The sequence below is a fragment of the Epinephelus fuscoguttatus genome, linkage group LG19, assembly GCF_011397635.1.
Source record: "Epinephelus fuscoguttatus linkage group LG19, E.fuscoguttatus.final_Chr_v1".
NCBI lineage: Eukaryota > Metazoa > Chordata > Actinopteri > Perciformes > Serranidae > Epinephelus > Epinephelus fuscoguttatus.
The window spans coordinates 9,839,729-9,866,282 of record NC_064770.1 but is presented as its reverse complement, the minus strand read 5'-3'; the positions used below and the strand labels follow the sequence as shown (position 1 = coordinate 9,866,282).

The window sequence follows — 26,554 nt, the reverse complement described above, 5'->3', positions numbered from 1 at the left end:
GGCTTAAATGACCTGGATAAACTGTTGGTTCACTTAGATCATCAGATTAGTGAGTACAGAGTTACCACAACAAATAGTCAATTTATTCTGAACATAAAATAATGGCCAAAATTAGAAAAAAAAACACAATATTAAACCAGAATTCCTTTAAATAATATAGTACTTACTGCAGGATCTGACAAAGTGGGTGAGAACTCTCCTTTACTAACTCCTTGTCCCTTGCATGTTCATCTCACACATTACACTACATTAATACCAGCTATGACAATGCCGCAACGAACGGCTGGTATTGTTTTCACCACGTGAGTCTGTGTGTGTCATCACGGCAAATGGTCCAGCTGACTGATTGTAAAGAGAACTAAGTTGTTTTTAGTATTTTGCCAGGTGCTGAAATATCTGTGTCGGTGGACAGATCTTGTCATTACTATAGTGTCATGATCATGCAAAATGCAATCACAAAACATTACAGGTGTGTAAAGCTCCAGCATGAGGTGCAATCAGAATGCAGGGAGCACCAGCCATTGGTGTGGCAGCTGGCCCTCACTCCTGAGGCTAATGAGGAGCAGTCAGCGCCTCAACCTGTTCTGCCAAGACTAGACCCCCTGGAGGCCTCTGTTACACCACAGTCTTCCAGTCTGGCAAGGTTCCTCGGGTGGACAAGCCCAACAATGCAGCCATATCATGAAGACAAAGATATTGAATATTACTTAACTTTTAAGAGAGGCCAAGTGCCACACGAGGAGTGATCACTTCATCTTGCCCCACTAAATGGTAAGGCATGAGGTGCTTATGTAGCTATGGACATTGATGAGACTATGAACTATGCCATTTTGGAAAAATCTGAGACAAACAGAGATTTACCGAATGAGGTTCCACGCCACCATGCAGTGGAGGAACACAAGACCCACAGAGTTTCAGAGACACTTCAAAGACCTGCACAAAAGAGCAATAGGAGATGCTACTGTATTGGAACAGCTCCTGAGAGTCCTCAACCATGACCTTTGTACCCTGGCAAAAGATCATAATCCAGCCACAACAAAGCAAACTGCAGGTTCTGCTTCCTCCTCCAACATCAGACAGTGGTCTCTCTGCCAAATGGCAGGGGCCCTCAGCTTCCTGGTTCGAACCCTAGGGTGGGGGGGGGGCATTCTGTGTGCGGATGTTCTGCCTGTGTCAGCGTGGGTTTTCTCTGTGTGCTCCAGCTTCCTCCCACAGTCCAAAGACATGGAAATTAGGTTAATTGGTGACTCTAAATTGGCCATAGGTGTGAATGTGAGCTTGAAAGGGTGCTGTGCTAGCAAAACCTCTCTGATGTCCTTCATTAGATCCATAAAGCTGGGCTGGTCATCAAAGCAATCAATTGTCACATTGCCAAGACTAGGGTTGGGATCCAGATCCGGTTCTTTTTTGGAACCGGGTCCAAAGTTCCACAGTTCCTGTATGCATTTCCATTTGGGCGCATATTTGTCTGAAAAGCAAGCTGAACAGTTCCAGAAGCCTGACATTATCTAATCACTAAAGCACTGAGTTTGTGTCACACAGTTGTCATGGTTACAGGCTATTCAACAGGCCGAGCGTGCGCTGGGTGCTCAGTGGAGAGGAAGACCTCCATGTTTGAGACGGGAGCGGGCAACGGGAGTGGGCGGTGGGAGGTCCGATGCTTCCAGTGAGGGGAGAGGTAGAAATATAACAAAATAAGATAAAATAGGAGACACCTGTCTCCCTCTTTTATTTTATTTTCAGCGTTTAATCAAGGCGGAGGCTGGCGGCGGGAGGTCCGCTTCCAGCAAGTGGATAGATAGAAACAAACAGCCAATGTGTGTGTGTGTTCTGTTCAGGTGTTGTCACGTAAATAACAGCGCCCAGGCATGAATGCATATAAGTATTTTTTATTACATTGTTGTGGTTAATTTTAATAGTGTTACTGTAGAAATCAGAGAATCACTTTTTGTTGTTATATATTCTCAGGGAGATGATACAAGCTCTAAATCTGAAATACACACCACACAAATGTGTTTGTATTTGTATGATTGCATTTGTGTTTATTATATACTTGTTTAAGTATACCAAGTATAATGAATATAATGTAGGAATCGGTAAGAGGAATCGGCAAGGAATCGGACCGTTAAGAAGGAATCGGAATTGTTAAAATCCTAACGAGTCCCAACCCTAGCCAAGACAGAGGTGGAATGCCTTGGTTACATAATTGGGGGTGGAGTAATCCACCCTCAGGTGAGCAAGCCTGAAGCTCTTGCTGCCTATCCTCTACCAATCACCAAGAAGAAGGTTAAATCCTTCTTGGGTTTCACTGGTTGGTGCTGCTGCTTCATCCCCAATTTCTCTGCCAGGTCAGCAGTTCTTAGTGATCTGATCATAACTTGAGCTCTGAGAAGTGTGATGCTCCTTTTGTTGACCTGAAAAACTGCTGGTTTAACGAGCTTGTGTTGCAGTGTCCTTGGCTGCGAAATGGGCTCTGGAAACTCTGAAGTATTATCTAATGGGGGACGAATGTGTGTTGGAGACTGACCATCTGGCATTGCAGTGAGTGAACAGAATGAAAGATTCCAATGCAAGGATTACCAGGTGGTATCTTTCCCTAAAGCCATATCGTTTCAGGATACAGTACAGACCAGCACGACCAGAATTAGTTATTCTCCTTGTATTTTTTGGTTATTTAAATAAACATGTAATGAGAGCACTGTAAATAAATACTCACCTCTGGGAACTAAAGATATTGGCTCAGTCTATCTGCCAAGCACCTTCCTTGATATTCAAGCCAGACTACTCTACAGAGGGCTGCTGTATTGCATTACATTATATCATTTAGGTGTTTTCAATTATTACAGTCATGCCATAAACTTGTTTGTACATATGTTTTTGACTGTTGGAGGCTATAATTAATCTTTTCTGCAGACATCAATCCTTCACATGTAAATGTGCTCAATATTTCATATTACACTGTTTTCTCTTTTTCAAATATGAGCCTTGATTATATTGGTATTTCCATATATATCTATAAATAATTTACTGGATTAATGATTGGTGATTTTCCTTCAATTGATAAGATATAATGAGAGTTTAATAGCATCATCTATAACAATGAGAACTGTGCAGTCTACATCAACAGGAACCTATAATGTAAAGAATCAAGTTTTCACAGAGTCAGAGCTAGAAACGTATGCACTGACCTCCACGTGAAACCTTGAAGAATCAGCCTCACCTAAAACGCTTATGTTGCTGTTTGTGATCATCAGAACCGTGACATTCTCTGTTTTTCTCTCTCTCTCTCTTTGCTTGTAGTATCGTGGGTCACACTGAGCCCTACACTAAACTCTGCTGTAAAGGCTTCTGCATAGACATCCTGAAGAAGCTGTCCCGCACCATAAAGTTTTCCTACGACCTCTACCTGGTCACCAACGGCAAACATGGCAAGCTGGTCCGAGGCATTTGGAACGGAATGATCGGAGAGGTAAGAAGTACCAGCAGATAGTTTTACATGGCTGCAGTCCCACTTCACTCCACAGTGACCACAGTGATAATGCCAAGATTATGAATCAGGTCATATTTCGGTTAGCTGCTTCTCATTATTGTCCACAGCCAGAGGTAAAATATTCTCTGCCAAGATGCAAAACATTCATCCACATTTCTGGGGGAAAAGGTAAATGGGTAGATCTATTAAGGCATTCCTGTGATCAGTGATACAAGTCTTAAGGTGCTTGCACACGACCAGCATTAAAAATCTCTTGATGCCCGCTGTGCCATTGTTTTGCTGTGGAAGCTGGCGTTAACGCTGACGGCGGGGTACTTTTCGGAGACAGGGCGCGGAAAAATTTAAAGATCCGACTGCAAGATGGAGGAGAGATCAGCATTGGGTCAAGCCGACAGTGAGCCCTGTGGCATCAGCAAATCGGCAATCATGTCCAAGCACCTTTAGGGTCATTGAAATGTTAGATTTAGCACTGTTGCAGCTTCTTCGGTGGATGTCCAATGCAGGATAAGCTGAACTGAATGCTGACCAACGGTGCCAGGTGGGAAATGTATGATTATCGTACCAGAGACTCAAAATTATCGTATTTTGAGGGAAATTATCGTACATCCGTCATGACCAAAATAACAATCCTACTGATGGGCTATAGGCAATTATACAACAGTTAGTTTCGACCGAGTAATTTGATTGGACGAGAGGCATTCCATGAGTGCTGATACAGAGTATAACATCACTGGGACATGTAACAGTAAAATCACTCCTCCATATAAATACAACCGTTAATTAACCAACTGTCACACTCGCTACATTGACGCAAACTGACACTATAGCGTTACACCAAGAAGATGGATATTTTCCCCAAAATTACATTTGAATTCAATTATGAGTGGTTGTCAGGAGAGGACAAGGAAAAGGAAAGCCAGGACTGTTCTGTGCAGACCTCCAGGTGTGTTTGTGTAACACCAGCCAACCTCGACAAACTGGAGAGAAGCAAAAATTAAGCGAACACGGTCAGGAATTATCGATGATCATCTGATGAGGTACTGATGAGGAAGAGTTGAAGCTGAATCCGGCCGTGCCAACATCCAGGTTTGCCAACGTTTCATCAGCCGAACTGGACGAAGTTACACAGTTGGAGATCAATGTAAATACAAAGTAGCTTGTGAGTTCCTGGCGTGTGTGCTGCGTTGCCTGGCAACGGACTGGGGGGAAATGTTTGTTTTCGCAGAGCTACATAACATACTTAAATAATTTATTTCATCACCTTTTGTTAACATTTCCTTACTCAGCATTGCTGTTTAAGCTGTTGTTGACCTGTTGACCTGTCGTATATCGTCACAGCTGTGATTACAGCCGTGACGATATACAGTACAACATCACTCCCTCTCGTGTGATATTGTTTAAATATAGTCACTCTAGTGTTTACTTTATTTTCCATTTTCCTTGCTTCTGTTTTTCCTCTTCTTCTTCTGTTTTGAATCTCATTCTCGCTCGACTTCTTGATGGATCCTAGCGCCTCGTGGAGCGGGTACAGCTGACCATTCAGCCAATCGTGCTCACTGTTCAGAGACAAACATCACCCATATCTCATGCTAAGCGAAGTGTGATTGGCTGGAAACATGTCACATGGGAACAGATGTCTTCAGGGCTCACAAAAAAAACTCTGGCATACTGATTACAACCACACATTCATGAAATGGTCAAATTATCGTACATTTGGCCTTTTTTGGGATTATTGATCGTACATCGTACAGAGGGCCAAATTATCGTACAAATACGATAATTATCGTACACCTGGCAACGCTGAACAGCATGCACATCACTCACAAAAAAAACCTGGACATACACAGAAGATCCCAGTACCTTATTAAGAGAAGACTATATACTGCATAAATGTAGGGCTGCCCCCTGAAAGTTGGGGGTTTGAATCATCAGGTGGAGACCCCTCAGTTGTCAGTGGTGGGTGTTTTTTGTTTGTTTCTTTGTGCCAGTCAGTGCGCAGTGTACTTCTGAGGAAATTTTGGTCCCCAGATTTTGCTGCAGAGTGAGCACTCTCGGTGTCACACTGCTATTTTGTACTGGCAGCTGTGGACATGGAGGAAGCTGCCCACAGGAGGAGGGGCTTTGCCCTGTAAGGTAGAGGGCTGCATTGGGACCCAAATCTTGCGTGAGCGGGCGGTGTGAACTTTGCTGCAGGCAGGAACGGGCAGCTAAAAAAAACACTGTGGAATCGGGATGTAACCTATAGCGACAGGATGGAGTTAACAAATGATGTGGAAAAGAAGCTCAAACAAGGTCTGAAGGCGCACCAAGCCCTCTACTTCCCAGCGCTCTCAAAGCTGGCGTGTTTCATCTTCAGTATCCCCGCATCCAGGGCACCTTCAGAGCGAGCCTTTAGTGTCTGTGGGCGCATCTTGGAAGAGAGACGCACGGGATTGGGACCACAGTCGGTCAGCAACATTCTCTTCCTCCACAGCAATATTATGGTCAAGTGATTCATTTGTTAAATTCATTCGTTAACTTTGTTTATTTTATGTTATTTATTAGTGTTATTTGAGCCACTCACAGCCTACTCTCGTTGCTATTTGTTAATTACATAAAGAGGCGTGATGATGCCGGTGTTATTGAGCATAGGCTTTATCTTTATCTCATTAATGTTTCTTATTCAGGTCTCTCTTAGAAAAGAGACCTTAATCTCAATCACTGCGTGATTATATAAAGGTAGAAAAAGAAATAAAATACAGAGGAGGAGAATAGAATATGAAACAGCCTTCATTTCATTAAAAACTAAATGAAAACAACGAAATAGGAGCACTATTCCTGACCAGTGCGTTAAAAGACATGCAGACCAGGGAAACGAAACAAACAACCCCATGAATCTCTTTATTAATAGCCTATAAAATGACGTGTTTTCTCTGGCGGGACAGGAGAAGACACAAAATCAGTGCATCTCTATTATTGTGCAGGCATAAATTCTCAGAGTTTTGCGGGAGCAGGCGGGAGTGGACATACACATTGCAGGTGCGGGTGGGAGTGTAACACACACGTTACGGGCGGGTCAGAAATTCCGCGGGAGCGGACAGGAGTGGGATGAAGAAAACAGTCCTGCGCAGGGCTCTACTGTAAGGCTTTGTAATAACGTTCTCTTCTGCCTTCTGATTAGAAGTGGTTAATTACAGCTCACAGCAACTAAGTACAATACAGTTTCTGGCTTTCATTTGATATCTAGTGTTAGGGGAAAAAACGTAATTAGTGCCGTTAGCCAGTTTACTATATTACGCGAATGAATGTTACTATGACACTGAACATCCCACAGAACCCTTTTAAAACTCTCAAACTCCAAATGGATAAAGGGAACAGCCAAATCTGATTCTACTGACAAAATCCTGAGTCGGCTACAAATGCAAAATTATACTCATTTTTCTTCTAACTTTAACAGTCATTTTTGTACTATGTTTGCAATCATGAAGATTTACAACTTCATGTCAAAACTGGTGTCATTTCATCAACATAAATCTTTAAGTTTTGATTGTTTTTTGTTTATTACTTTTGTTTATGATCGGAGTAAAGCTCATTAATTGAGCCTCTGTGGTATTTCATTTAAAAAACAATCACAAAAGTAAAAGTTGAATCATTTACTCTGATTATGAGTAAAACTTTGTGTGTGCCAACGGTAGATTAAAAAAAAAAAAAAAAAGGAAAAGCAATTTTGAAGTCAAGATTAATGATTATATGAATAGGTACCAAGGTCACTGTGGTGGGTGAGGGAGGGACCATTGTACATAAAGGAGGAGTAAGTGTCCTTGTGAATAATCTCCACAGTCAGAATCCTCTGGCCGGCCCTCCTCTTGAGGAGTTGGAGGATACAACATTAGTTGGCCTGTTTTTCCTGTTTTTTTCAAAAACATGAAGGCTATTGTGCTCAATGAGGCATCGACCTCCATAGGAGAGCTAATGGCTTGCATGAGGCGGAGTGTCTGGACTGTAAATCTACCAGCTCTCCATCAGTATGATAAACAGTGGTGTGGTATGGCAGAAAAGGCTAGAGGAGCAGTCACAGGGGCCTCTGAACTGTACAGAGAGGTTCAAGCATTAGCAAAAATAGCATCGCTTCCTATTCAGCCAGATCCCTAGTGAGCTTTAGCCTGCAGTGATTAATTCCACTTCCTGCTTGCACTATTTGTCAGCAGATGCCTTATGTAATAGGCATTATGCTATATATGCTGCAATACCTTAAAATGCATTAGAGACGGATTAGATGGTGGATCATGCTTTACACAATGCAATCGTGGGATAAAGGCAAGACAGCACTGGGATGGGCTTTTGAGCTGTGTCCATCTGGCTGCTGGGTGGATGCTGGAGGAACCAGACAGTATATCACCCTCAGGGACAGAGGCCAACTGTGTTGACTTCACTGACAGATGAGATTTATCTTAAAGGTCAGCAGTGGATGTCCAGTATCATGTCAGATACTGCTGCAGAGTCCAATTTATGATAAGACAAACATCCACTCTGCATTTGCTCTTTCATCTCACCCAAAAACATATCTCTATTGACTTTCCTCCCACCACAGGTGTTCTACAAACGGGCAGACATGGCCATTGGCTCGCTGACCATCAACGAAGAGCGCTCTGAGATTATTGACTTCTCCGTGCCGTTTGTGGAGACAGGGATCAGTGTGATGGTGGCAAGAAGTAATGGGACTGTCTCACCATCTGCCTTTTTAGGTGAGAAACTTCTCAGTGCTTCCCTGAAGTAATGAAGACATGTGTCTTTGGTCTTTCCCCAACAAACTGTACTCACCTCACCTATCAATACTGTGGAGGCCTAGGGGTTGAGTCACACACAATTTACTGTGACAGCAATGGCACTGGTTTGTTCCAGCTGGGGACCTTCAATGCAAAGCACTCCTCTTCTCTCACCTCCCCTCTTATTTTATGTATAAATATTTATTTTATTTTTTGGTGTTGATGTGCTTTGTTGTGATGTTGATGTGTCTTTTGCCAGTTGTTTGTGTTTTATTCAACAAAACTTTAATCTTTATTTTATATATTTTTTATATATTGTGTTCTGTATTGTATATGCTGTTTGATAGTAATTGATCAAACATATTTTTTTATGCTTATATTTTTTAAATGTTTAACAATTTCCAATTCGTTTTTTTCGTTCATTTTTTTAAATATTTAATTGTTGTAATTTAATCTAATTTAATCTTTTATTCACAGTACTGACTATAAAGAAATCAGTCTTAGGGTTTTTACTTGCGGGACAGAATCAAGGTGACTTTGCGTCTATGACACAAGTTCATTATAGTAGTAGAATAGTTTCTTTGTTTTAGTTTGCCCAGTTTTCGTCATCACTACGACAGATGAAGTTTGAATGTTGAGTGTCTCAGTGGGTTCTTCCTGTCCTGATTGTGCCCTGTGTCCTCTGTCCCTGTAGAACCGTACAGTCCGGCGGTCTGGGTGATGATGTTTGTCATGTGTCTGACTGTTGTTGCCATCACAGTCTTCGTCTTTGAATACTGCAGTCCAGTTGGGTACAACCGCAGCCTGGTCAGTGCCAAAGGTGAGTCTCGCCTTCCTTTTAGTTGTTGTTGATAGTTCTTTTTGGAAGATTGTACGTACACAGAAACTGATGCTTCTTATCATTCTATATCAGAGTTGTGGATATAGACTGTAGAGAAGATTTCTTTTTTTCTCTTTCACAAACTCATCTGTCTGTTGAAGATTTTGACCTTTCTGTGGCAAAAATCCACCAAGTCGGGCATCACCAAATAGCACACTGTAGTCCAGCCCCCGACATAGTGGTGGTTCTATCCAGACACATGACCAATTTTTAATGAATCATTGAGAATAATTATTGATCTTCACAGAGTGCTGTTTTTCCAATTGTCGCAGCAGTCGACCACAGGCACAGCTAATCCAGTATTACTAGGGATGCACCGAATATTCGGTAACCGAATATATTCGGTCGAATATTGCAAAAAAACACACATTTGGTATTCAGTGGAATAAGTGAAAAGCAAGGCCGAATTAGCCTGGTTCCAGACCATAGACCCCGCCCACTCAACTGAGTAGGCTTGCATCTCTGGTCTGGCATACTTCAATGAATTTGCGATTTATCTAGTCCAAACGCTGAACGGACCAATGAACGCTGGGGGTCTAGCAATTAGCCAATCAGCGCCATGCTGATGTCAAGCTGTACACCGGTGGGTAACTGGTGAGGATAGCAACAATGGCGACTGCTACAGATCCTACAGACCACATTGACGATGCTATCAAGGTATTTTGCCACTACTCGCGTTAATGGAGGACCAAATTAAGGAAACTGCTAAACTGGATTTAACAGCAATGCAGCTGGGCGTGCACAACGACGGAGACATTTTAAACGGGCAATGCTCGCTTGTTTTCGGCACCCCCGAGGCATGGATACTAATGACATCAGATTCTGGGTGGGTCGTTGATCTCTACTGATTGGTTAGGGAAAAATCAAATTCCCTCCCCCTTGTAAATCACCTTCAATGGAGGCCATGTCAGACTGAAGGTTCTGGGAGCTTCAGTCTGACACTCAGGCTAAGGCCGAATAATAGCGGTGTATTTTGATAACGCAATCAAACAGCATTCGGTGACGGACCGAGTAAAATGTCGGCAGTGTGGCGATATTTTACTCGGTCCGTCACTGCACTCGCATTTGCGACTAAAAATAGTTTTGTGCGAGCAAAATAAATCATTCAGCATGCTGTGCAAGTACAGATTTCAACCAGCAGCAGCAATACGGCAGCCATAGTGCTCGGCGGCACAAGATAAGGCTTACCGGCAACGGAGAATTCCGGCTCCAATAATATCCTCTTCTTGGCGTCATGACTGCCCAAAAGTACCTGGACAGCCGAACCGTGGCAGCACACAGGTATGTGACGTGTCACTGCATTTTAGGGACTGTTCTTGAAGGGACTGATCTTTACTTGTCAGGGGAGGAGGGTGGCTGGTTGATTTTTATTTTATTTATTTATTTTATTTTTATCCCCCCATGTTAATCACTTATTGATGCTGTTTTTGAAGTATGAATAAGTCAATAAGTAATTTATTCCACTGAAATATCATCGATGTATTATAGAAAAGTGATTTATCTTTTTATAAATGACAAAAGGCACATCTGCCTTATTTTCGCTGTGGTATCGTGATACTACTCAGAACCGTGATATTTTCACTGGTATCGTACCGTGGGTCCCAATTTTGGTACCGTGACAACACTAATCTGGGCGGGGGGGGGGGGGGGGGGGTTCATCTGAAAAAACTAATGAAAAGCTAGCGTTTAATTATATTCGGCTTCGGCCACAAATTTTCATTTCGGTGCATCCCTATTACAGCATTACATTATTACAGCAATAGCTTCACTCAGATGAGCCAGTCAAATCAATTGCTTAACATGTGTAGACAGTTCGCTAGAGAGAACACTAACGCTAAGAGAAATATGAGAGATGACAGCATGGAGCAACTGATTCTGCTACTTCCAGGCTACAGACTGTGTCTTAGACTATTGTCACTGGTCTAACTGAAGTAGCACTACACACCTTGTCCATGTTTAGATTGACTCACAGCCATGAGTCTGCTTTCTCTGCTATAAACAAAATTAAAAGTACGTTTGCACATTAAATGTGCATAATAATGACAGTTACTACATTTAAGCCAATATTTAAACTACTGGAAATGCAGAAATGGTGGGATGTATCAGAGTACATTAACTCAAATACTGTATTTGTACTTGTCATTATGGCAAGGTAAACCGAATTATTTGTCAATAGAGTTTTTACTTTAATTTCAAATTAGCAGTCAAGATGCATTTTCAAACATTAAAACAAAAATAATAGTTTCTCTTTTTACCTTTGACATAATGCAGGGGAAAAAATGTACTTGAATAAATTCATTTAATACTGGCATCATTGAACTTCCACATAAAGAGGGGACAAACACTGACGTCTTAAGGGTCTTGAGGGGATTCATAGAACATCTGAAATCCAAGCCTATTTACAGTGCTCACATATTGGATCAATGCCTGGAAAACTGAGATACTGCAGTTTCATTTCGGAGCCATGTGGTCTATAAAACATCTTATAATGGATGAAGAAAGGCCAAAGGGGCTTTGCTTATGACTTGGCTTCTCATCTTTGTATGTATTTTAGGATGTTATGCATATAAGTTGCCAAAATTTATAGCAAGGTCAAAAAAAGACATCAAATCTGTTGTATGCAGTTTAGTTTAGACATGTATCTACGTTTTACCTGTTTCAGACGACTAAACAAAACCGCTGCTTCACTGTTTTTGTGTGTTATTGTCCTCCATAAGTCAGTCTGCTGACATCTGACTTCAAGTTAAGGATGTAAGATCTCTTCAATATAATGGTAACACTGACATATTCCCATTTGCATTAAAATACTATACCAACAACACCTATATACAAAGTAGCACTGACAACTCGAGCTTTGGTCGTTTGCTCAAATCTACATTTGTTTCCTTACAAGTGAGTTCTTGCAGGCATCCCCATAGTGACAGTAGCATGAGAGTTAAACTGGCAGGCTAAGCATACAAGGCATGGGACCACTTCACAAGTGAGCGCAGTTAGCATCTTGTCTCCTACTAACAGTCAAGGATGTTTTTTTTCTAACCTCAAAGGTGATTTTCACCCACTTTAACCAAGTAGTTTTAGTTGTTTTTGGAAACATTATATGGGCAAAATTCTTATTTTTTCCATTTCTAGATCCCGGAGGTCCCACCTTCACAATTGGAAAGTCAGTGTGGCTGCTGTGGGGAATCGTCTTCAACAACTCTGTCCCCATTGAGAATCCAAAGGGCACCACCAGTAAGATCATGGTTCTGGTCTGGGCTTTCTTTGCTGTCATTTTCCTGGCTTCCTACACAGCCAACCTAGCAGCCTTCATGATCCAGGAACAGTATATCGACACAGTCTCTGGACTGAGTGACAAAAAGGTACACAGCTCTGTCATTGTCATTGACAGTCCTATGTGTGTGTTGTCAGGCACGTTGTTGTGTTTGATGTACAGCTTAGGAAAAACACAAAGTGGTCTATTTCAAGTGTGTAAACAGTGTGAGGTAGAGCTGTGAAAGGCAAATATCCAGAAGTGTCAATGTCATGGCTGTGACTTTTCACTTTCCCCGCAAAATGTAAGAGTTCATACAGTAATTGGTGAAATTGAATTACATCCCCAGATTCTTTAGATGGGGATGTCGGTGAAAAGCCTATGAAATGTAATACACAAGTGGATTTTCTGGGCAGACGGTGATTAAAATTTTTGGTATTATCTTATGCATATTTGTGTGGCCTGAGGATGTGTTTTATAGGAGTATTGACAAGGAAATCCATGTTAAACCGGCAGCACAAGAAATGGTTTGTAGAATCTTTGCTCGCAGGCAACTGAAGGGATTAAAGAGGCATTTGGGGAAAAGACCAAGCTGTCCACTGCTCATTATGATTCTGGCAAAGTCATTTACAATTCTCGTCTCATTATACATTAACGCCTCGCTATGCAGAGAAAGAAACTGAGCAATTTTGACAGCGAGTCCATAGATTATTGAACAGCATTCTGCATAACAGCATGGAGGGAATGCAGGAATGGACTGCTGTTTGTCCAGCTGTGCAGAACCCTCCAGGTTAAGTAAATGTAAATGAGGTACAAGATGAAGTCACAGAGAGTGACCTTGTATCAGAGGAGAGAGTGATGACGACGAGCAGAGATGCTCTAAGGACACTGTGCTGTGTAAAGGCACATGATTACCTCATCACTACAGAATAGACACTTCACTTATAAGTCCTTGTGATGGGGTAACACATCATGTGAACTCTGACATCGTCCAATCTCTTTCAATCTTCCATTTGTGCCCGACACACTACATCTCCGTCCTATAGCCTATAGTGCAGTAAGGTGTATGCATAAAATGTTTTAGTGGCATGGTGTTCAGATATAGTGAGGTAGCATCACCTAATTAAGCTACATTTAGGGATGTAAGGAAAAATTAAAAGTCTCTAAAGGCAGCTTTTGGTCTTGCAAATGATCAGTATTCCCTCTCAGGCGTCAAGGTCAAAGTAGCAGGATGTTGCTGTAGCACTGCAAAACCTTTTAGTTTTAACAGAAATGTTTCCACACTGCTGATTTATTCCTGGGCAAAAAACATTATCCTCATCATCTTTCTCTGGACTGCTTGCTATTAGCTGCCTGGCACTGTTTGACAGTGACACAGGCTTTCAAAACAAAGGCATAACCTAATGATATGGATCAGTGTTTTTACTTTGCATTAATGACATTGGATCGTTGATCATTGACTCAATATATCAATCCAGATCGATGGATCGTTCCACCATTACTAATCAATCTAGATTGTTTGGATTTGAGTTCAATCAATCAATCAATCAATTTTATTTATAAAGCCCAATATCACAAATCACAATTTGCCTCACAGGGCTTTACAGCATACGACATCCCTCTGTCCTTAAGACCCTCACAGCGGATAAGGAAAAACTCCCCAAAAAAACCCCTTTAACGGGGGGAAAAAAAACGGTAGAAACCTCAGGAAGAGCAACTGAGGAGGGATCCCTCTTCCAGGACGGACAGACGTGCAATAGATGTCGTACAGAACAGATCATGACATCAGTGTTCTCAACATGAGTTGCAGAGTGTATCGGCCATAGAGATGTTTTACTTTCTCTTTTATGTAATTGAACTAGATGGCTAGAAGCTTGTGGTGCTCTGTGCACCAAAAAATACCTTGAAAAACTGAAAAGCAATTTATTTTTTCTGAAAATTGTGACCCACTTAGTCAAGATAATCGTATCACCATAAAGAAGGAAGTGTGCATCTACTCATGTAAAAGAGGTTGGTGCTTGGGACAGCACAAGATATAAAAATGAATGGCTGAGGTGTAATGTTAGCTAGCTCAGTAGTGCAAGGTGAGCTAGCAGTAGATGCACGCTTCCTTCTGTGTGGTGATAAGGTTGGCAGGTGTAGTTTAGTAGCAAGAAAACAATCCCACATGAAACCATTGCTGTTGAGTTTTTCAGAATTTTTTTTTTTTTGTCTATTGTGCACCACAAGCTGAGTGCCATCTAGTTACATTAAATTGCATTAGCTGTACATCTCTACAGCTAATATCTCCAACACTCTGCAACTCATACCAACGCTTAACAATCTAGATTGATAAATAGCACTACAAGTAAGAGAATTATGTATTTTTCATTTTTGGAGTGAACTGCCCCTTTAGGATTTGATATCAAAATGCAGAAGAGGTCTGTCTCATTTTTAAGATGTCCAAAGATTTTCTAATACACAAACTTTAGCTAATGTACTAAGAACACATTTGCATAAGGTTAATGAAAAAGTGCAATTTTGTCGATTGTATTTCCACCTCCTCTCACTTCTGTCCTCAAAGCTAATTAAATGCATATAGTACTGCCAAAAGCAAAAGGATAAAATGTTCATTTCTTAATGCAGAAAGGGAAAGGATGAAGGATATTTGGGTTTCTTTGGACACAGTGTCTGACTGTTTGGTCTTTAAATTTGCGGGATAACTAGCACAGAAGCACTTGGGAGTCAGAAATCCTAGAAAGGCCAAGGTGGTGAAAGTCATTGTATAAATATCTCAGAGCTTTTTTATCCTGGCCTGACAGCTTGCATGGTGCTCCTAAATGAATGAAAAGAGCATAGTAATAAAGACAAAAAAACAACCATCTGGATACTGGGACAAACTGAATTTGATTATATAGTCAATTATATGTGAAATAATCAATACCATAGGTCACTTTTGTTATTCTCAATCCTTATTCTACCCCTCTTGACAGTTTCAAAAGCCACAGGAGCAGTACCCTCCGTTCCGCTTTGGTACAGTCCCAAATGGCAGCACAGAACGCAACATAAGGAGTAACTACCCCGAGATGCACTCCCACATGGTCAAATACAACCAGAAGGGAGTGGAGGATGCCCTTAACAGCCTCAAAACAGGGTAGGTGTCAGCCAAGGCTCGTAAAATATATTTACTGAGAAACTGAGAGCCAAAGCGGAGCCAAACAGTTATATAATGGCCATCTGAGTAAGAATCATTTTCGTTACCCCACTAGGAAACTGGATGCCTTTATCTATGATGCTGCTGTGCTGAATTACATGGCTGGCAAAGACGAGGGCTGCAAGCTGGTGACCATTGGCAGTGGGAAAGTGTTTGCCACCACTGGTTATGGCATCGCCCTGCAGAAGGATTCACGCTGGAAACGACCCATCGACCTGGCCTTGCTCCAGTTCCTGGCTGATGGTAAATTTTTCATATATATACAAGAGATGCTGAATTTCACAGAAAATTGCCAGTAAGGGCGTAATAACTGGATCTGCACTTTGTCCACTGACTGACTGAAATCATATAAATAAGAGAGACATCACAAATACATGTCAATAAAACAAAGTTTCAAGAGGTGATTCAAAATATTACAATTCCTCGGGTGGTGACGATGCCTCCACCAAAGGCCTAGTCACCTTTGGTAGAAATATGCAATAGATGGTAACAGGAACAATACAGCACATCGCATATTTTTTTCCTCTGGGAGGCCACACACAAAGTGCTATGAAATTATACTTCTTACAGAGACCATCAGCAGCAAATTGTGTGACCTGGATTTTTGTGTATTTTTGTGGAATACACAACCAAACTAAAACAGAAATTAATAAAATAAATAAAATACTTATTTTCTATGAGGGGCTTATATTACCTTAGACATTCAGTATCTAAGAAGGCCATCAGTAGCTTAATCTTGAGCAAGACTGCCGTATTTGTTACTGGCAAAATTAAATGAAGATGGGAAAGCAGAAAACGTTTATACAGCAATATGGCTAAAAATGTTACTGCGATGAGAATTTTCATATCAGGGGATATTGATAATTGTCAGGCTAAAAAAGTCAAATCATTACTTTTTTGTGGCCTAAAGGCTGATTTTTGCTCCTGAGTAAAAGTTGAAGAAATCATATAGTTAACTGTGGTTCAAATAATTTCATATTTTTTGTTATAAAATTACAAACATTTCACAAATCTAGATAGATTCAAAACAATTATAATCAAAATACTGCCAACAAATAAAACAATAAATAGACAAAGAAATCATAATTCTTGTCAGGAGCATGTCAAACTTTGTGAAGTTGGTTTGAAACATTTTGTAGGTGTTTAAGCTGACAATGGATACAAAATAAATAGACAGTGGTCAGTACAGTCTGTACACACTTTAAACTCACAGTATGTAATTTCAATGCAGCAAAAGACAGACTTTGTGAAGGGATGTCGGGGTCATTCATTGTGGATCATGGATGAAAATCTATCTGCCATGACTGAGGCAGAAATCACGTTTACCGATAAGGAAATGTATGAAAGCTTTATTCATGTCACCTTTAGCCATGCCAAGTCATATCACTCTAATGAAATAGCCAGGTAGTCAGTAAACTTGCTAACTTACCATCAGCATGAGAGGAGTCGACTATGCAGCTACTGTAGCTAACTCTATGTGGCAAATTCAATCGTGTGGTAGCCCAGCGCCGTTACCCCCCGCCAAAACAATCATACTAAAAATACCGTTATTGCATGATGTTGTTGTAACGTTATACGCATTAATGGCAGGTCTTGTCTTCTTCTACTACAATTACTACCTTTTCTTCTGGTAAATGTCCAGGGGGTGGACACTGACATTTATGGCGCATTACCACCCACCTCTATGTGTGTATGGGTGCTCTATGGGTGCTTTACTTTAATGGACGATTTCTCAAACATTTACTCAACATTTATTTCTGTCAAGGAAATTATATCAAGATAATAATCGTTATCATTTTATTGCCCAGCCCTAACTATATTACTAAATTACAATATTTTATTGCAAGACTGGATATTTGGGCAGGAAACAATTAAAATATATTAGATACATCCTGCATCAACAGTTTTGCAACTTCCAAGATATTTTAATCAACGCAAATTCGTGAAGCATTCCTTATTTGGGCGGCAGTAGCTCAGTCCATAGGGACTTGGGTTGGGAACCGGAGGGTCGCCTGTTCAAGTCCCCGTCCGGACCAAAATATGGAGCGTGGACTGGTGGCTGGAGAGGTGCCAGTTCACTTCCTGGGCACCGCCGAGGTGCCCCTGAGCAAGGCACCGAACCCCCCAACCGCTTGGAGCGCCTGTCATGGGCAGCCCACTCTGACATCTCTCCACTTAGTGCATGTATAGTGTGTAATTGACAACAGAGTGAAACATTGAATTTCACCTCAGGGATTAATAAAGTAACATAAACATTTCCTCATTATTTTAGTTGAAATTATAATCCAGTCAGCATTATGTTACCTCCAAAACTGCGGGTTAATCAAAAGTTGTTTTTTTCAGACTTGCCTGTAATATTTGCTTTCTTGCTTGTGAACTACAGTTTAATTTTACCCTTTCGGTCTTTTAACTGGTCACAACCAGTACACATAACTGCTGTCAAGTAGTCACAAGTAGACATACGGTAGTTTTGTTTTAAGGGGTCCCAAGCTAAAAAGATGGTAACAATTGCTTTATACTACTTTTTTTTAATTACAAATTTGTAGCAGCTATTGTTTGTTTTTCTTCCTCTAAAAGAACAGCTGCTGTCTACTTAAAAGAAAAAATAACTGAGTGAGTGATCAGGATTGGTTTTGGATTCACTACATCACAAACAGAGGAACTGTGCAACCTTTGACAGTTGTATCTGGGGTGTTGTTTATTTGAGAGAATTTCATTATCCCATGCAAATGCATTTCATGATAGGTTGGAGGGTGTTTCATTACTCACTCTGAGTCCCCAAATAATACTAGTGTTATGCAAAACCGGCTTAAGTCTGTATTCTGTGCTCCTCACTCACAGGTGACACACAGAAGCTGCAGACCGTATGGCTCACAGGCATCTGCCGTAATGAGAAGAAAGAGGTGATGAGCAGTAAGCTGGACATTGACAACATGGCGGGCGTCTTCTACATGCTGCTTGTGGCCATGGGCCTGAGCCTGCTGGTTTTTGCTTGGGAACATTTGCTCTACTGGAAACTCCGACATTCAGTCCGCAAATCAGAGCGCCTGGACTTCCTCCTAGCCATCAGTAGAGTAAGTCATTCATACATATGAATTACAGCAGCAATACTTAATACAAAATCTCAATATTTAGTCTGTGATTAAAGACGTAACTGCAACAACATGGGCAGAAGAACTTGTGTGATTCCATAAACGTTTGGCATTTTATCCATAAATAAAAGCTGAAGTCGTAAAAGTTTTGTAATTACCAGTACAGTGCAAGGATAAGGTCTCATTTTATAGCATCCACAGAGTTGTGTTAATTAAATGCAACCAAAGTAGCAAAACACTTTCTGCAGACAGAAGTTGCAGAGAATGTAATAGATACTTATGAGATGGCCTTGGTGCACGGAAAAAATGCAGTTGTAAAGCCTGCTGTCTCCGTCTGAGGTATCCTTCAAGCACAGCTTTAGAAATATTGGCAGTGCAGTAAGTCAAATCAGTACACAACCAGAAGAGGTCAAGGGCAGCAACAATAAAAAAGATAGTAAAATCAAATGAGTTTAAAGCAATAAAGAGGACTTCATGGATACTTGCTGAAATATTGTGATGGCTGTGATCCCTCAGAAATTGAATTTAAATTGCCCCATTAAAAAACTTTCATCTGTGTGTCGACAGTACTCAAAGATGAGATTAAGTATTCCAAACAGATTCACAATTTGAAAGTAAAATAAAGCTGGCGGGATAAAAACGGAGAATCTCATGTGGTAAGTGCATGATCAGCAACTCACTCATTTCTATGTCTGAGCTGTTTTTAAAGATCAAGCTGTGTACAAACAGCATTTCAAATCACAATCTACCAGGAACAACAATGATTCTCTCTCTGCAGTGACAGTTTTCCATATGACTGTTTTTGCCTCATTTGCTCAGTAAGTTAATAGAAATTTTTACGGAAATTGACCAAAATTAATCATGATGACTGTAGCAAAACACTGCTGATAACCTTTGGGAGTTCAGTAGATTGTTGGTTCATTCTGTCATCTGATGAGGCTTCAAGATCATGATTTCACCCTTCCGTCTCTTTGCAGGGCATCTACAGCTGCTTCAATGGAGTAGAGCAAACTGACCGCAATGGGAGCATGCCGAGTCCGGACGTCACGACCAACTATACACAAGCCAATATGCTAAAAATGCTGAAGACAGCCAAGGACATGGTGTCCTCTGCCAGAGTGGAGAACTCTCTAGACAATGCCACCAAAACAATAGAGAACTGGAGCAGGCGTGGGGGCGACAATGTGCGGGTTGGCATGCCACCCAGACTGACCACCACAGACATGTCTCATGGCCGGCTGCCCTATATATCCAGCATCACAGACAACCACTCACCATACCCTCAGAGGGCTCTCACACCCACCTTCCCAATTCATTATGGGGACGCCGCCACCCAGCCGCTCCTGGATAAGCCCCGAGTGGTGACCCGACCCACCCCGCTCCGCTACACGCTGCCCACCCGCAACACTCAGCATGTCTTAGAGAGAACTCTGCCCATCTCCAGCCTCAGTAGCCCTCACATCGCCATGCGGGACCCTGTTCCCCCCAGTACTTCGAACCCCCACCACAGCAGCAGGCTGTATGTGGAGAACCAGGCCCGGCACCCCACGTCCCCTTTTGTTCCTTACAGGGAATTCCAGGTGCCAGATATCTACGTGGAGCACAAAGGACCGCTAAGAAGGAAGTTTAGCTACCCCCCTGACTGTGTGAGCCGGAGGAGGCGGTCCCATAGCTATGTGTTTGATGCTGCAGACCCCAGAGCGAGAGGTGACTATGATGAACCTCGATCCTGCCTTGCTGAGTTGAGGGCCAATCACCTCCTGAACAACCACCCCCCTGTTGCTGCTGCCATGTCCTGCACTGCAGGACACTATCCAGGCGGCAGCACAAGCTGCAACTCCTGTATGAAGTCCTACCTGGAGCCTGAAATGGATGACATACCACTCCTGGGGAAGGACAAACTAAACCGCCGCGCCTCATTCCTCAAAGCCACATGGGGCAACGACAGGATCCATCAGGTAGATGAAACAAAGCCCTCCACTTCCACATCCTCCACCCGCGTAGACATGCCTGACCTGTTTCCTCGGGTGGTAGTGGCCAACCCAAAGCCCCACAAGCTATATGGCAGTCTGGGGCACAACCTGTCCTGCTACCCCTTGGCTGCTGAGCCTGCCTACTTGGACCCAGCCCACATGGGCTCCTACCCCTATAAGCAAAAGCTCAAGTACTCTGAGTCCACCCGGCTGCCCTCTTACAGGGAAGCCATCCTGCAGAATGCCGCTGCCCTGCGCCGCTCCTCCTCCACAGTGGTGCACAGACACTACTCCACCTACCTGAACTCGTACACAGACTTACCAGTGTATGTGGGGCCACTGGCCCAGGGACCGTCCCAGTTTTATGACAGTTCCAAGGACATGTGCCACTTGTTTCCCTGTACAAGCCACTGCCCAGATAATGCAGCAATGTTGCCTCGTATGAATGAAAGGCAGGTGGTTTACCACAACAATATGTTTGGGGCCTATGATGGCACAGGAAAAAGGGAAGACCCAGGCTCTGGGAGCAGAGAGCGAAGGCAGGTGTTGGTGGCGCGCAGAGTTAACAGTCCCTATGTGCCAAAGCCCTGGGGCAGGGTATCCAGCCTGGAGTCTGAGGTCTGATCCCCCATCCTTCGTGAACTTCCACTATAGGCTCTAAAACTTAGCCCCTCTAATGAGGGGCATGCCTGGTGGTTCCCCCTCAGCCTCTGGTTTAAGCAAAAATTAAACTCTACACCAATAGTGTATTTGAGAGTGCTGACTCTCAATTATCAGTGCAATAATATCTTGGGCAGCGACATGTAAAGGAGAAGACACTGACAAGCAAATTACTGCTGGGACTTTGTAAGCCAAACTTAAAATACTAATAAAAGAAAAGAAATGTTGAAAAGTATTTAATACATAAGAATTTAACCTGTTGATTGTTATTTAAAGGATTTTTAAATGCTGTGTTGCTATGTGAAAGAATTCTGGGAGACAATATACTGTAGCCTCTCAATCTGATTATGACTTGAGACATTTTTCTCTTTTTTTTTTTCAAAATCATTTCAGTACCCGCCATTTCAATTGAGAGATAAATAATTAAGACAATTTTGTGATCAAACCACTGACATGTTGTCTGTGGATTTTCTAAGTCTGCGACCTTGGGTGCGCAGCTCTGAGGCTTCCTGCTCCATTGATCATCATGTAATTTGACTGGGATTTTAAAAAGGGAAAACCATAAAAACGTATCACATGTATTTCCATTGTTACACTACCCTTTAATAAAGAACAAGGTCATCTCAAGGGCCTTTTGGAATCATCTGTCATCTCAATCTATATGTTAAACATGCTCTCACATCGTACCGTAATATAATGAATGTGACAATCTATTATTTCAATCTGCAAACTCTCACAGAATGGATGATTACATGAATACGGTATATGTTCAAAGTTGACACTAAGACCTTGGGCATTGTGTGCTACAACAAAATGTTTCTAGCCATTAAAAGGGAACAGTCTACTATGAACTAAGACGGATAAAAGTGAACCCACCAATTCAACTGACTTGCAGCAGACAGCTATAATCTGTCAGCTATGCAGCAGATAGTTATTAAATTATGCACATTAAATTCACAAAAAAACATGGTTTGAGTCACACAATTGTTTCCTCTAAAATATTAGGCAGTGTTGATAAGCAGCAGATGATCCTAAGTACATGGCTGTGAGCGTCAGACTGGTAGCGGAGCGGCAGTGTAAACCATACAACAGAAGGTCAACAATTAAGCCTCAACTATAATGACCAGTGAATCACACTATCACATGAACACGCTGATTGAGTTGAAACAGTTCTCTCATGCTTAGGGTTAGAGTGAGAAAATATGAATGCGACTACCTAAACTGTATGAGTTCCAGTAAAGTAAATATTTCAGAAAATAATTCTGTAAATGAGTCTTTGTGTGAGACAGAAGTCACATTTCCATCTCTAAAGCAAGTGTGAAAAATAACCTCAACCATCAGACTGGTTTCAGTGAGCAAGCAAGCAGTGAGAGGAAACAAGGAAAAAACAAAATCAATCCAGCCAATGACTAGAGGTGTAACAATACATAGATCTGTATCGCTACATTGACTCAATGATCAACAATCTAATATCATCAGTGCTAAGTGAAAACATTGGCGTGGCGTGTCTGTGTCACCATTTCTGTCCTTCCTAAACATTCAAACCGTGCTGATGGCCTTGCACCAGACAAACAAAGGCAAGTGGCCAAGAAAAAGACAATGACCATATTTACTGATATTGTCTCATATTGATAGCAGGCCCCTAAATTTAATCAAATTGAAATCATCTTGTGGCAGACTGTGTGATATCAGCAAATATCATATCATTGTCTAAAGAGTCGATATAATATTGAATCATGATGAAACTTGAGATTTACTCCCTTACACGTAACACACATTATTCAACATCAGTATTTATATTACATCACTGCATTAACAAAAGCATCACAGTACACATGCAAAACAAACAAAAGAAGATTACTGTAGAGCAGACACAACAAGGTAATTAATCCACAATTAATACCACTGATATTGCGCATACAAAACAGCAGCATAAGGGCTCCAACTGACAGGCAGCAGACACCAAATAATCAAACACAAGCAGATCTGCACAGAGCAACAAAATCAACCAGCGATGTCAGCATCCATATTTCTAAGCATATTACAAACAATGACTAAACAGAGCCAAGACACAAACTCACAATTTGCATGTTAGCACGACCAATAACACCTTGTTGACATGAATAAGTGATTGATGAGCATCAGCTGTGAGTCAACTTTAGGAAGAACCACACAGCTCCAAGCAACACAGACACAGCAATTTGCCTCAGACATCAAGAGGCATTATTAAGCAGAACTGTAAATATTGTCCAAATATTTCAGAAAATAACTATTTGGCAACAACAACACCAATGTTTACATCCCAAGAGCCAACACAGAGTATCACACTAAGCCTCAGGGCTGGTTACAAAACAACAACAACAACAACAACAAACTGGAGGGGAACACAATGCAAGCCAATCCAGCCCATAATACTTGCTACTCAAACATCCTTAATCATAGTTGATCACAGCAAAAGTCAGCAGGATGAAAGCATCATAATATACGTGCCAAACCACAGCCAGAGGAAAATTAGCTCACTCACAACAGCAAATTAATTCAGAATTGACACCACTGCAAATCTGCACATTCATAACAGCAGAAAGCAGCAGCAACACAAGGGCAACAAAAACAGCCGGCAGTGTCAGCAGCCATATTTACAAGCACATAAACACAGACTAAACACAGCCAAGATTGTGTCCAAAATCCATACTACCTATTAACTGTACTCAGTAGCACAATATACTAATATTTATAGTGTACTGTTTTTGAAGTTATTGTATAAGAAATCAACATCCTTTACCAGTTTGCCACCACCAATTTCACTTCAAAGTTCACCAAAGTCTTAATACTTATTTTTTGTTTTCCAAGACTTTCCTGGAGCTGTCTAGCTGCTATCTGCAATTATATTTTTTTTGTGCAGCTGTGAATTATACCTCCAGTTTCTTCAATGCATGGCATTGTTAGACTTAAATATTCAAAGTTGAACACAATACTGGGAGCCTCCAATGTGCAGTATGGAATTGGGACACAACTATGAATTCCCAGCAAGTAGTTCACACAAGCAGCAGGCGCTTACCTTGCTGAAGAGATCAGTGATTTTCAGGGTGGAAGCTGAGAGTCAGTTCTGGACAAAACTGCCATAATTCAAAGCTGCATCGACAGGAAAAATACAGATAGTAATCAGTAACTTGATATTACAGAAAACAATTATGTGAACTCAACTAGCTATGTTTACTTTGATTAAGCCAGCATACAATATTACCCTTGGACTGGTTACAGTGAGATGAGAGGAAATAAAACAATAACCAAAGATGCCAAACCAATTATGCTCATCACATTTATTACTCAGACATCAGTATCTATTTTTTATCACTGCACAAGGAACAGCATGAAAGCATCATAATGCACGTGCCAAATAACAACCCAAAAAAAATGTAACTTCAGCCACAAAAAGACAAAGATATTAGCAGCTAGCAGAGCACAAACATAAAACACTACCAGCTAGACAGCCAGCAGTCAGGGCAGCCATTTTTCCAAGCACATAAACAGAAACTGAGACATAAAGACAAGACATAAAAACGAAAGTTAGCAGCAGACACTTACCTTGCTGAAGGTAAAAAGTCCCTGGCAGTTAACTTGGGGAATAAACAATGCTGTTTCTAACTGCGTGGACAGGAAACTCCAGCTTGATGTAGTTCGTGGCCAGCAGCGAGAGCGCTTCCAAAAACACCTGTATCTCTCCTCCAAAAAGCTGTAATGAAGCAACATAATGAGACTGTTGATATTTATGCAAAATTCTCTATCAAATGCAACAGGAGGCACATGTTGACATGCCAAAACAGTGTGTGGAGCATGGACAGTTTAACTAGGCTACCTTGTTGCAAGAGGGTGCTTTTGATATAACTGAAAAGTTGTGCAGCCATTTCAGTACCTGGATGTAAGGGCTAAATCAAGTCATGCGTATAATCCTACTTTTGGTTTATCTAATGGAAATATGTGATTTGCCTGACAAAGACATCATATTCAAGTCAGTTTCACTTTTATAACCCCAAATCACAAATAAGAACTATGCATGACGAGTTTTATAATATGTACAGAAACTACACCGCTGTCTTTCAACCCTTGACTGGGATAAGGAAAAACTCACAATAAAAAACTTACATGGGAAAACAAATAGAAGAAACATTAGGAGCCTCTTTCATGACTGACAGATATAATACATTTTGACTTGACTTGATATGTCAGTTTTATTTACATAGCCCAGAACCACTAATCACAAATTTAGCTCAAGGGGCTTGACATGCAACAGGTGTGTGTACACCTGTTGCAGACCAAGAATTACAGTCAGAACAATCAGAATAACATTATTATATATTGCAAACATGTGAGAATGTGTCGTTTCCTCGATATCATTCTTTTTAAGCTTTAATTTATTTAAAACAATGTGTAAAATACATCAAAAACAGCATAACAAATTGTATTCTTATACATGATATAACTGTAACGTTACTCCAGCCCCGTGTGTCCGTCAATACGTCACAGACATAAATCATGGCACATGCAGGTGTTGCTGTAGTGTATTATCTTGCACTGTTTAATGTTTGAGGCTCCAACCAACATTTCTTTTAACAGCAGCAGAGTTAAATTGGGTCTCCCACAGCCGACGCAGAGGTAACTAGCTTAAACAATTATTTAAGCCGACTGTTGGTTAGCAAACTAACGTTACGCCGCGGTGATTTTAACGATGCTAACGTGAAGTCGCTAATTAAAAACAACCTAGCCAGCGAAGTCACCGATGTCACGGTGTGCACAACTTATTAATTAACCTTATTCTCGAACAAAGTACATACGACCAACGTAGAATTCACATAGACACTTGCTGTGAAAAGTGGGAGCTCAAACAATACACTTTTAGCGACAAAGACAAACTTAAACAGAGCTTATTGAGAGGTCAACCTACCATGAGGACAGGTGCTATCTGGCCGCTGACGAATTTCGAGGTGCGCCATTCAAGTGTGCAGGGGGCCTGAAGGGGGCGCTCGTGTTACAGACCGGTCACACTGGGAAAATAATAAATACATTAAAACCATAATAAACATAAATAAAATGGTAAATAATAAAATGATCCAATAGAATAGTGACTAATAGATTAATTTAACAGTAAAATTGGCAAGTGGTCCCGTCAACTCTGCTACACATGACATATTAGGCTAATAAAAACATGGGTACATTTTTTAAAAGTTATTATTATCATCATTATTTATTTATTTATTTATTTATTTATTTTAT

At 41.3% G+C, this 26,554-nt stretch overlaps 1 protein-coding gene and 1 long non-coding RNA gene across 4 annotated transcripts in view; one reads left to right on the top strand and one right to left on the bottom strand.

Annotated features, from left to right (window-relative positions):
- grin2ca (glutamate receptor, ionotropic, N-methyl D-aspartate 2Ca) overlaps nt 1-21,908 on the top strand; it is a 103,918-nt gene extending 82,010 nt beyond the window's left edge. For both annotated transcript variants that reach the window (XM_049561650.1, XM_049561651.1), the window contains exons 7-14: nt 3,301-3,469; nt 8,061-8,214; nt 8,930-9,055; nt 12,245-12,474; nt 15,338-15,498; nt 15,614-15,801; nt 18,400-18,632; nt 19,628-21,908. In XM_049561650.1, the coding sequence (XP_049417607.1) occupies nt 3,301-3,469; nt 8,061-8,214; nt 8,930-9,055; nt 12,245-12,474; nt 15,338-15,498; nt 15,614-15,801; nt 18,400-18,632; nt 19,628-21,247 (2,881 nt within the window). In that variant the 3' untranslated portion in view covers nt 21,248-21,908. The remainder of the gene's footprint in view (nt 1-3,300; nt 3,470-8,060; nt 8,215-8,929; nt 9,056-12,244; nt 12,475-15,337; nt 15,499-15,613; nt 15,802-18,399; nt 18,633-19,627) is intronic.
- LOC125879686 (uncharacterized) overlaps nt 1-26,270 on the bottom strand; it is a 162,448-nt gene extending 136,178 nt beyond the window's left edge. For both annotated transcript variants that reach the window (XR_007447964.1, XR_007447965.1), the window contains exons 1-3: nt 26,226-26,270; nt 24,869-25,016; nt 24,342-24,415 (exon numbers count right to left, since the gene is read on the bottom strand). This is a non-coding gene — a long non-coding RNA (uncharacterized LOC125879686). The remainder of the gene's footprint in view (nt 1-24,341; nt 24,416-24,868; nt 25,017-26,225) is intronic.
- Between the last annotated feature and the right edge of the window lie 284 nt (nt 26,271-26,554).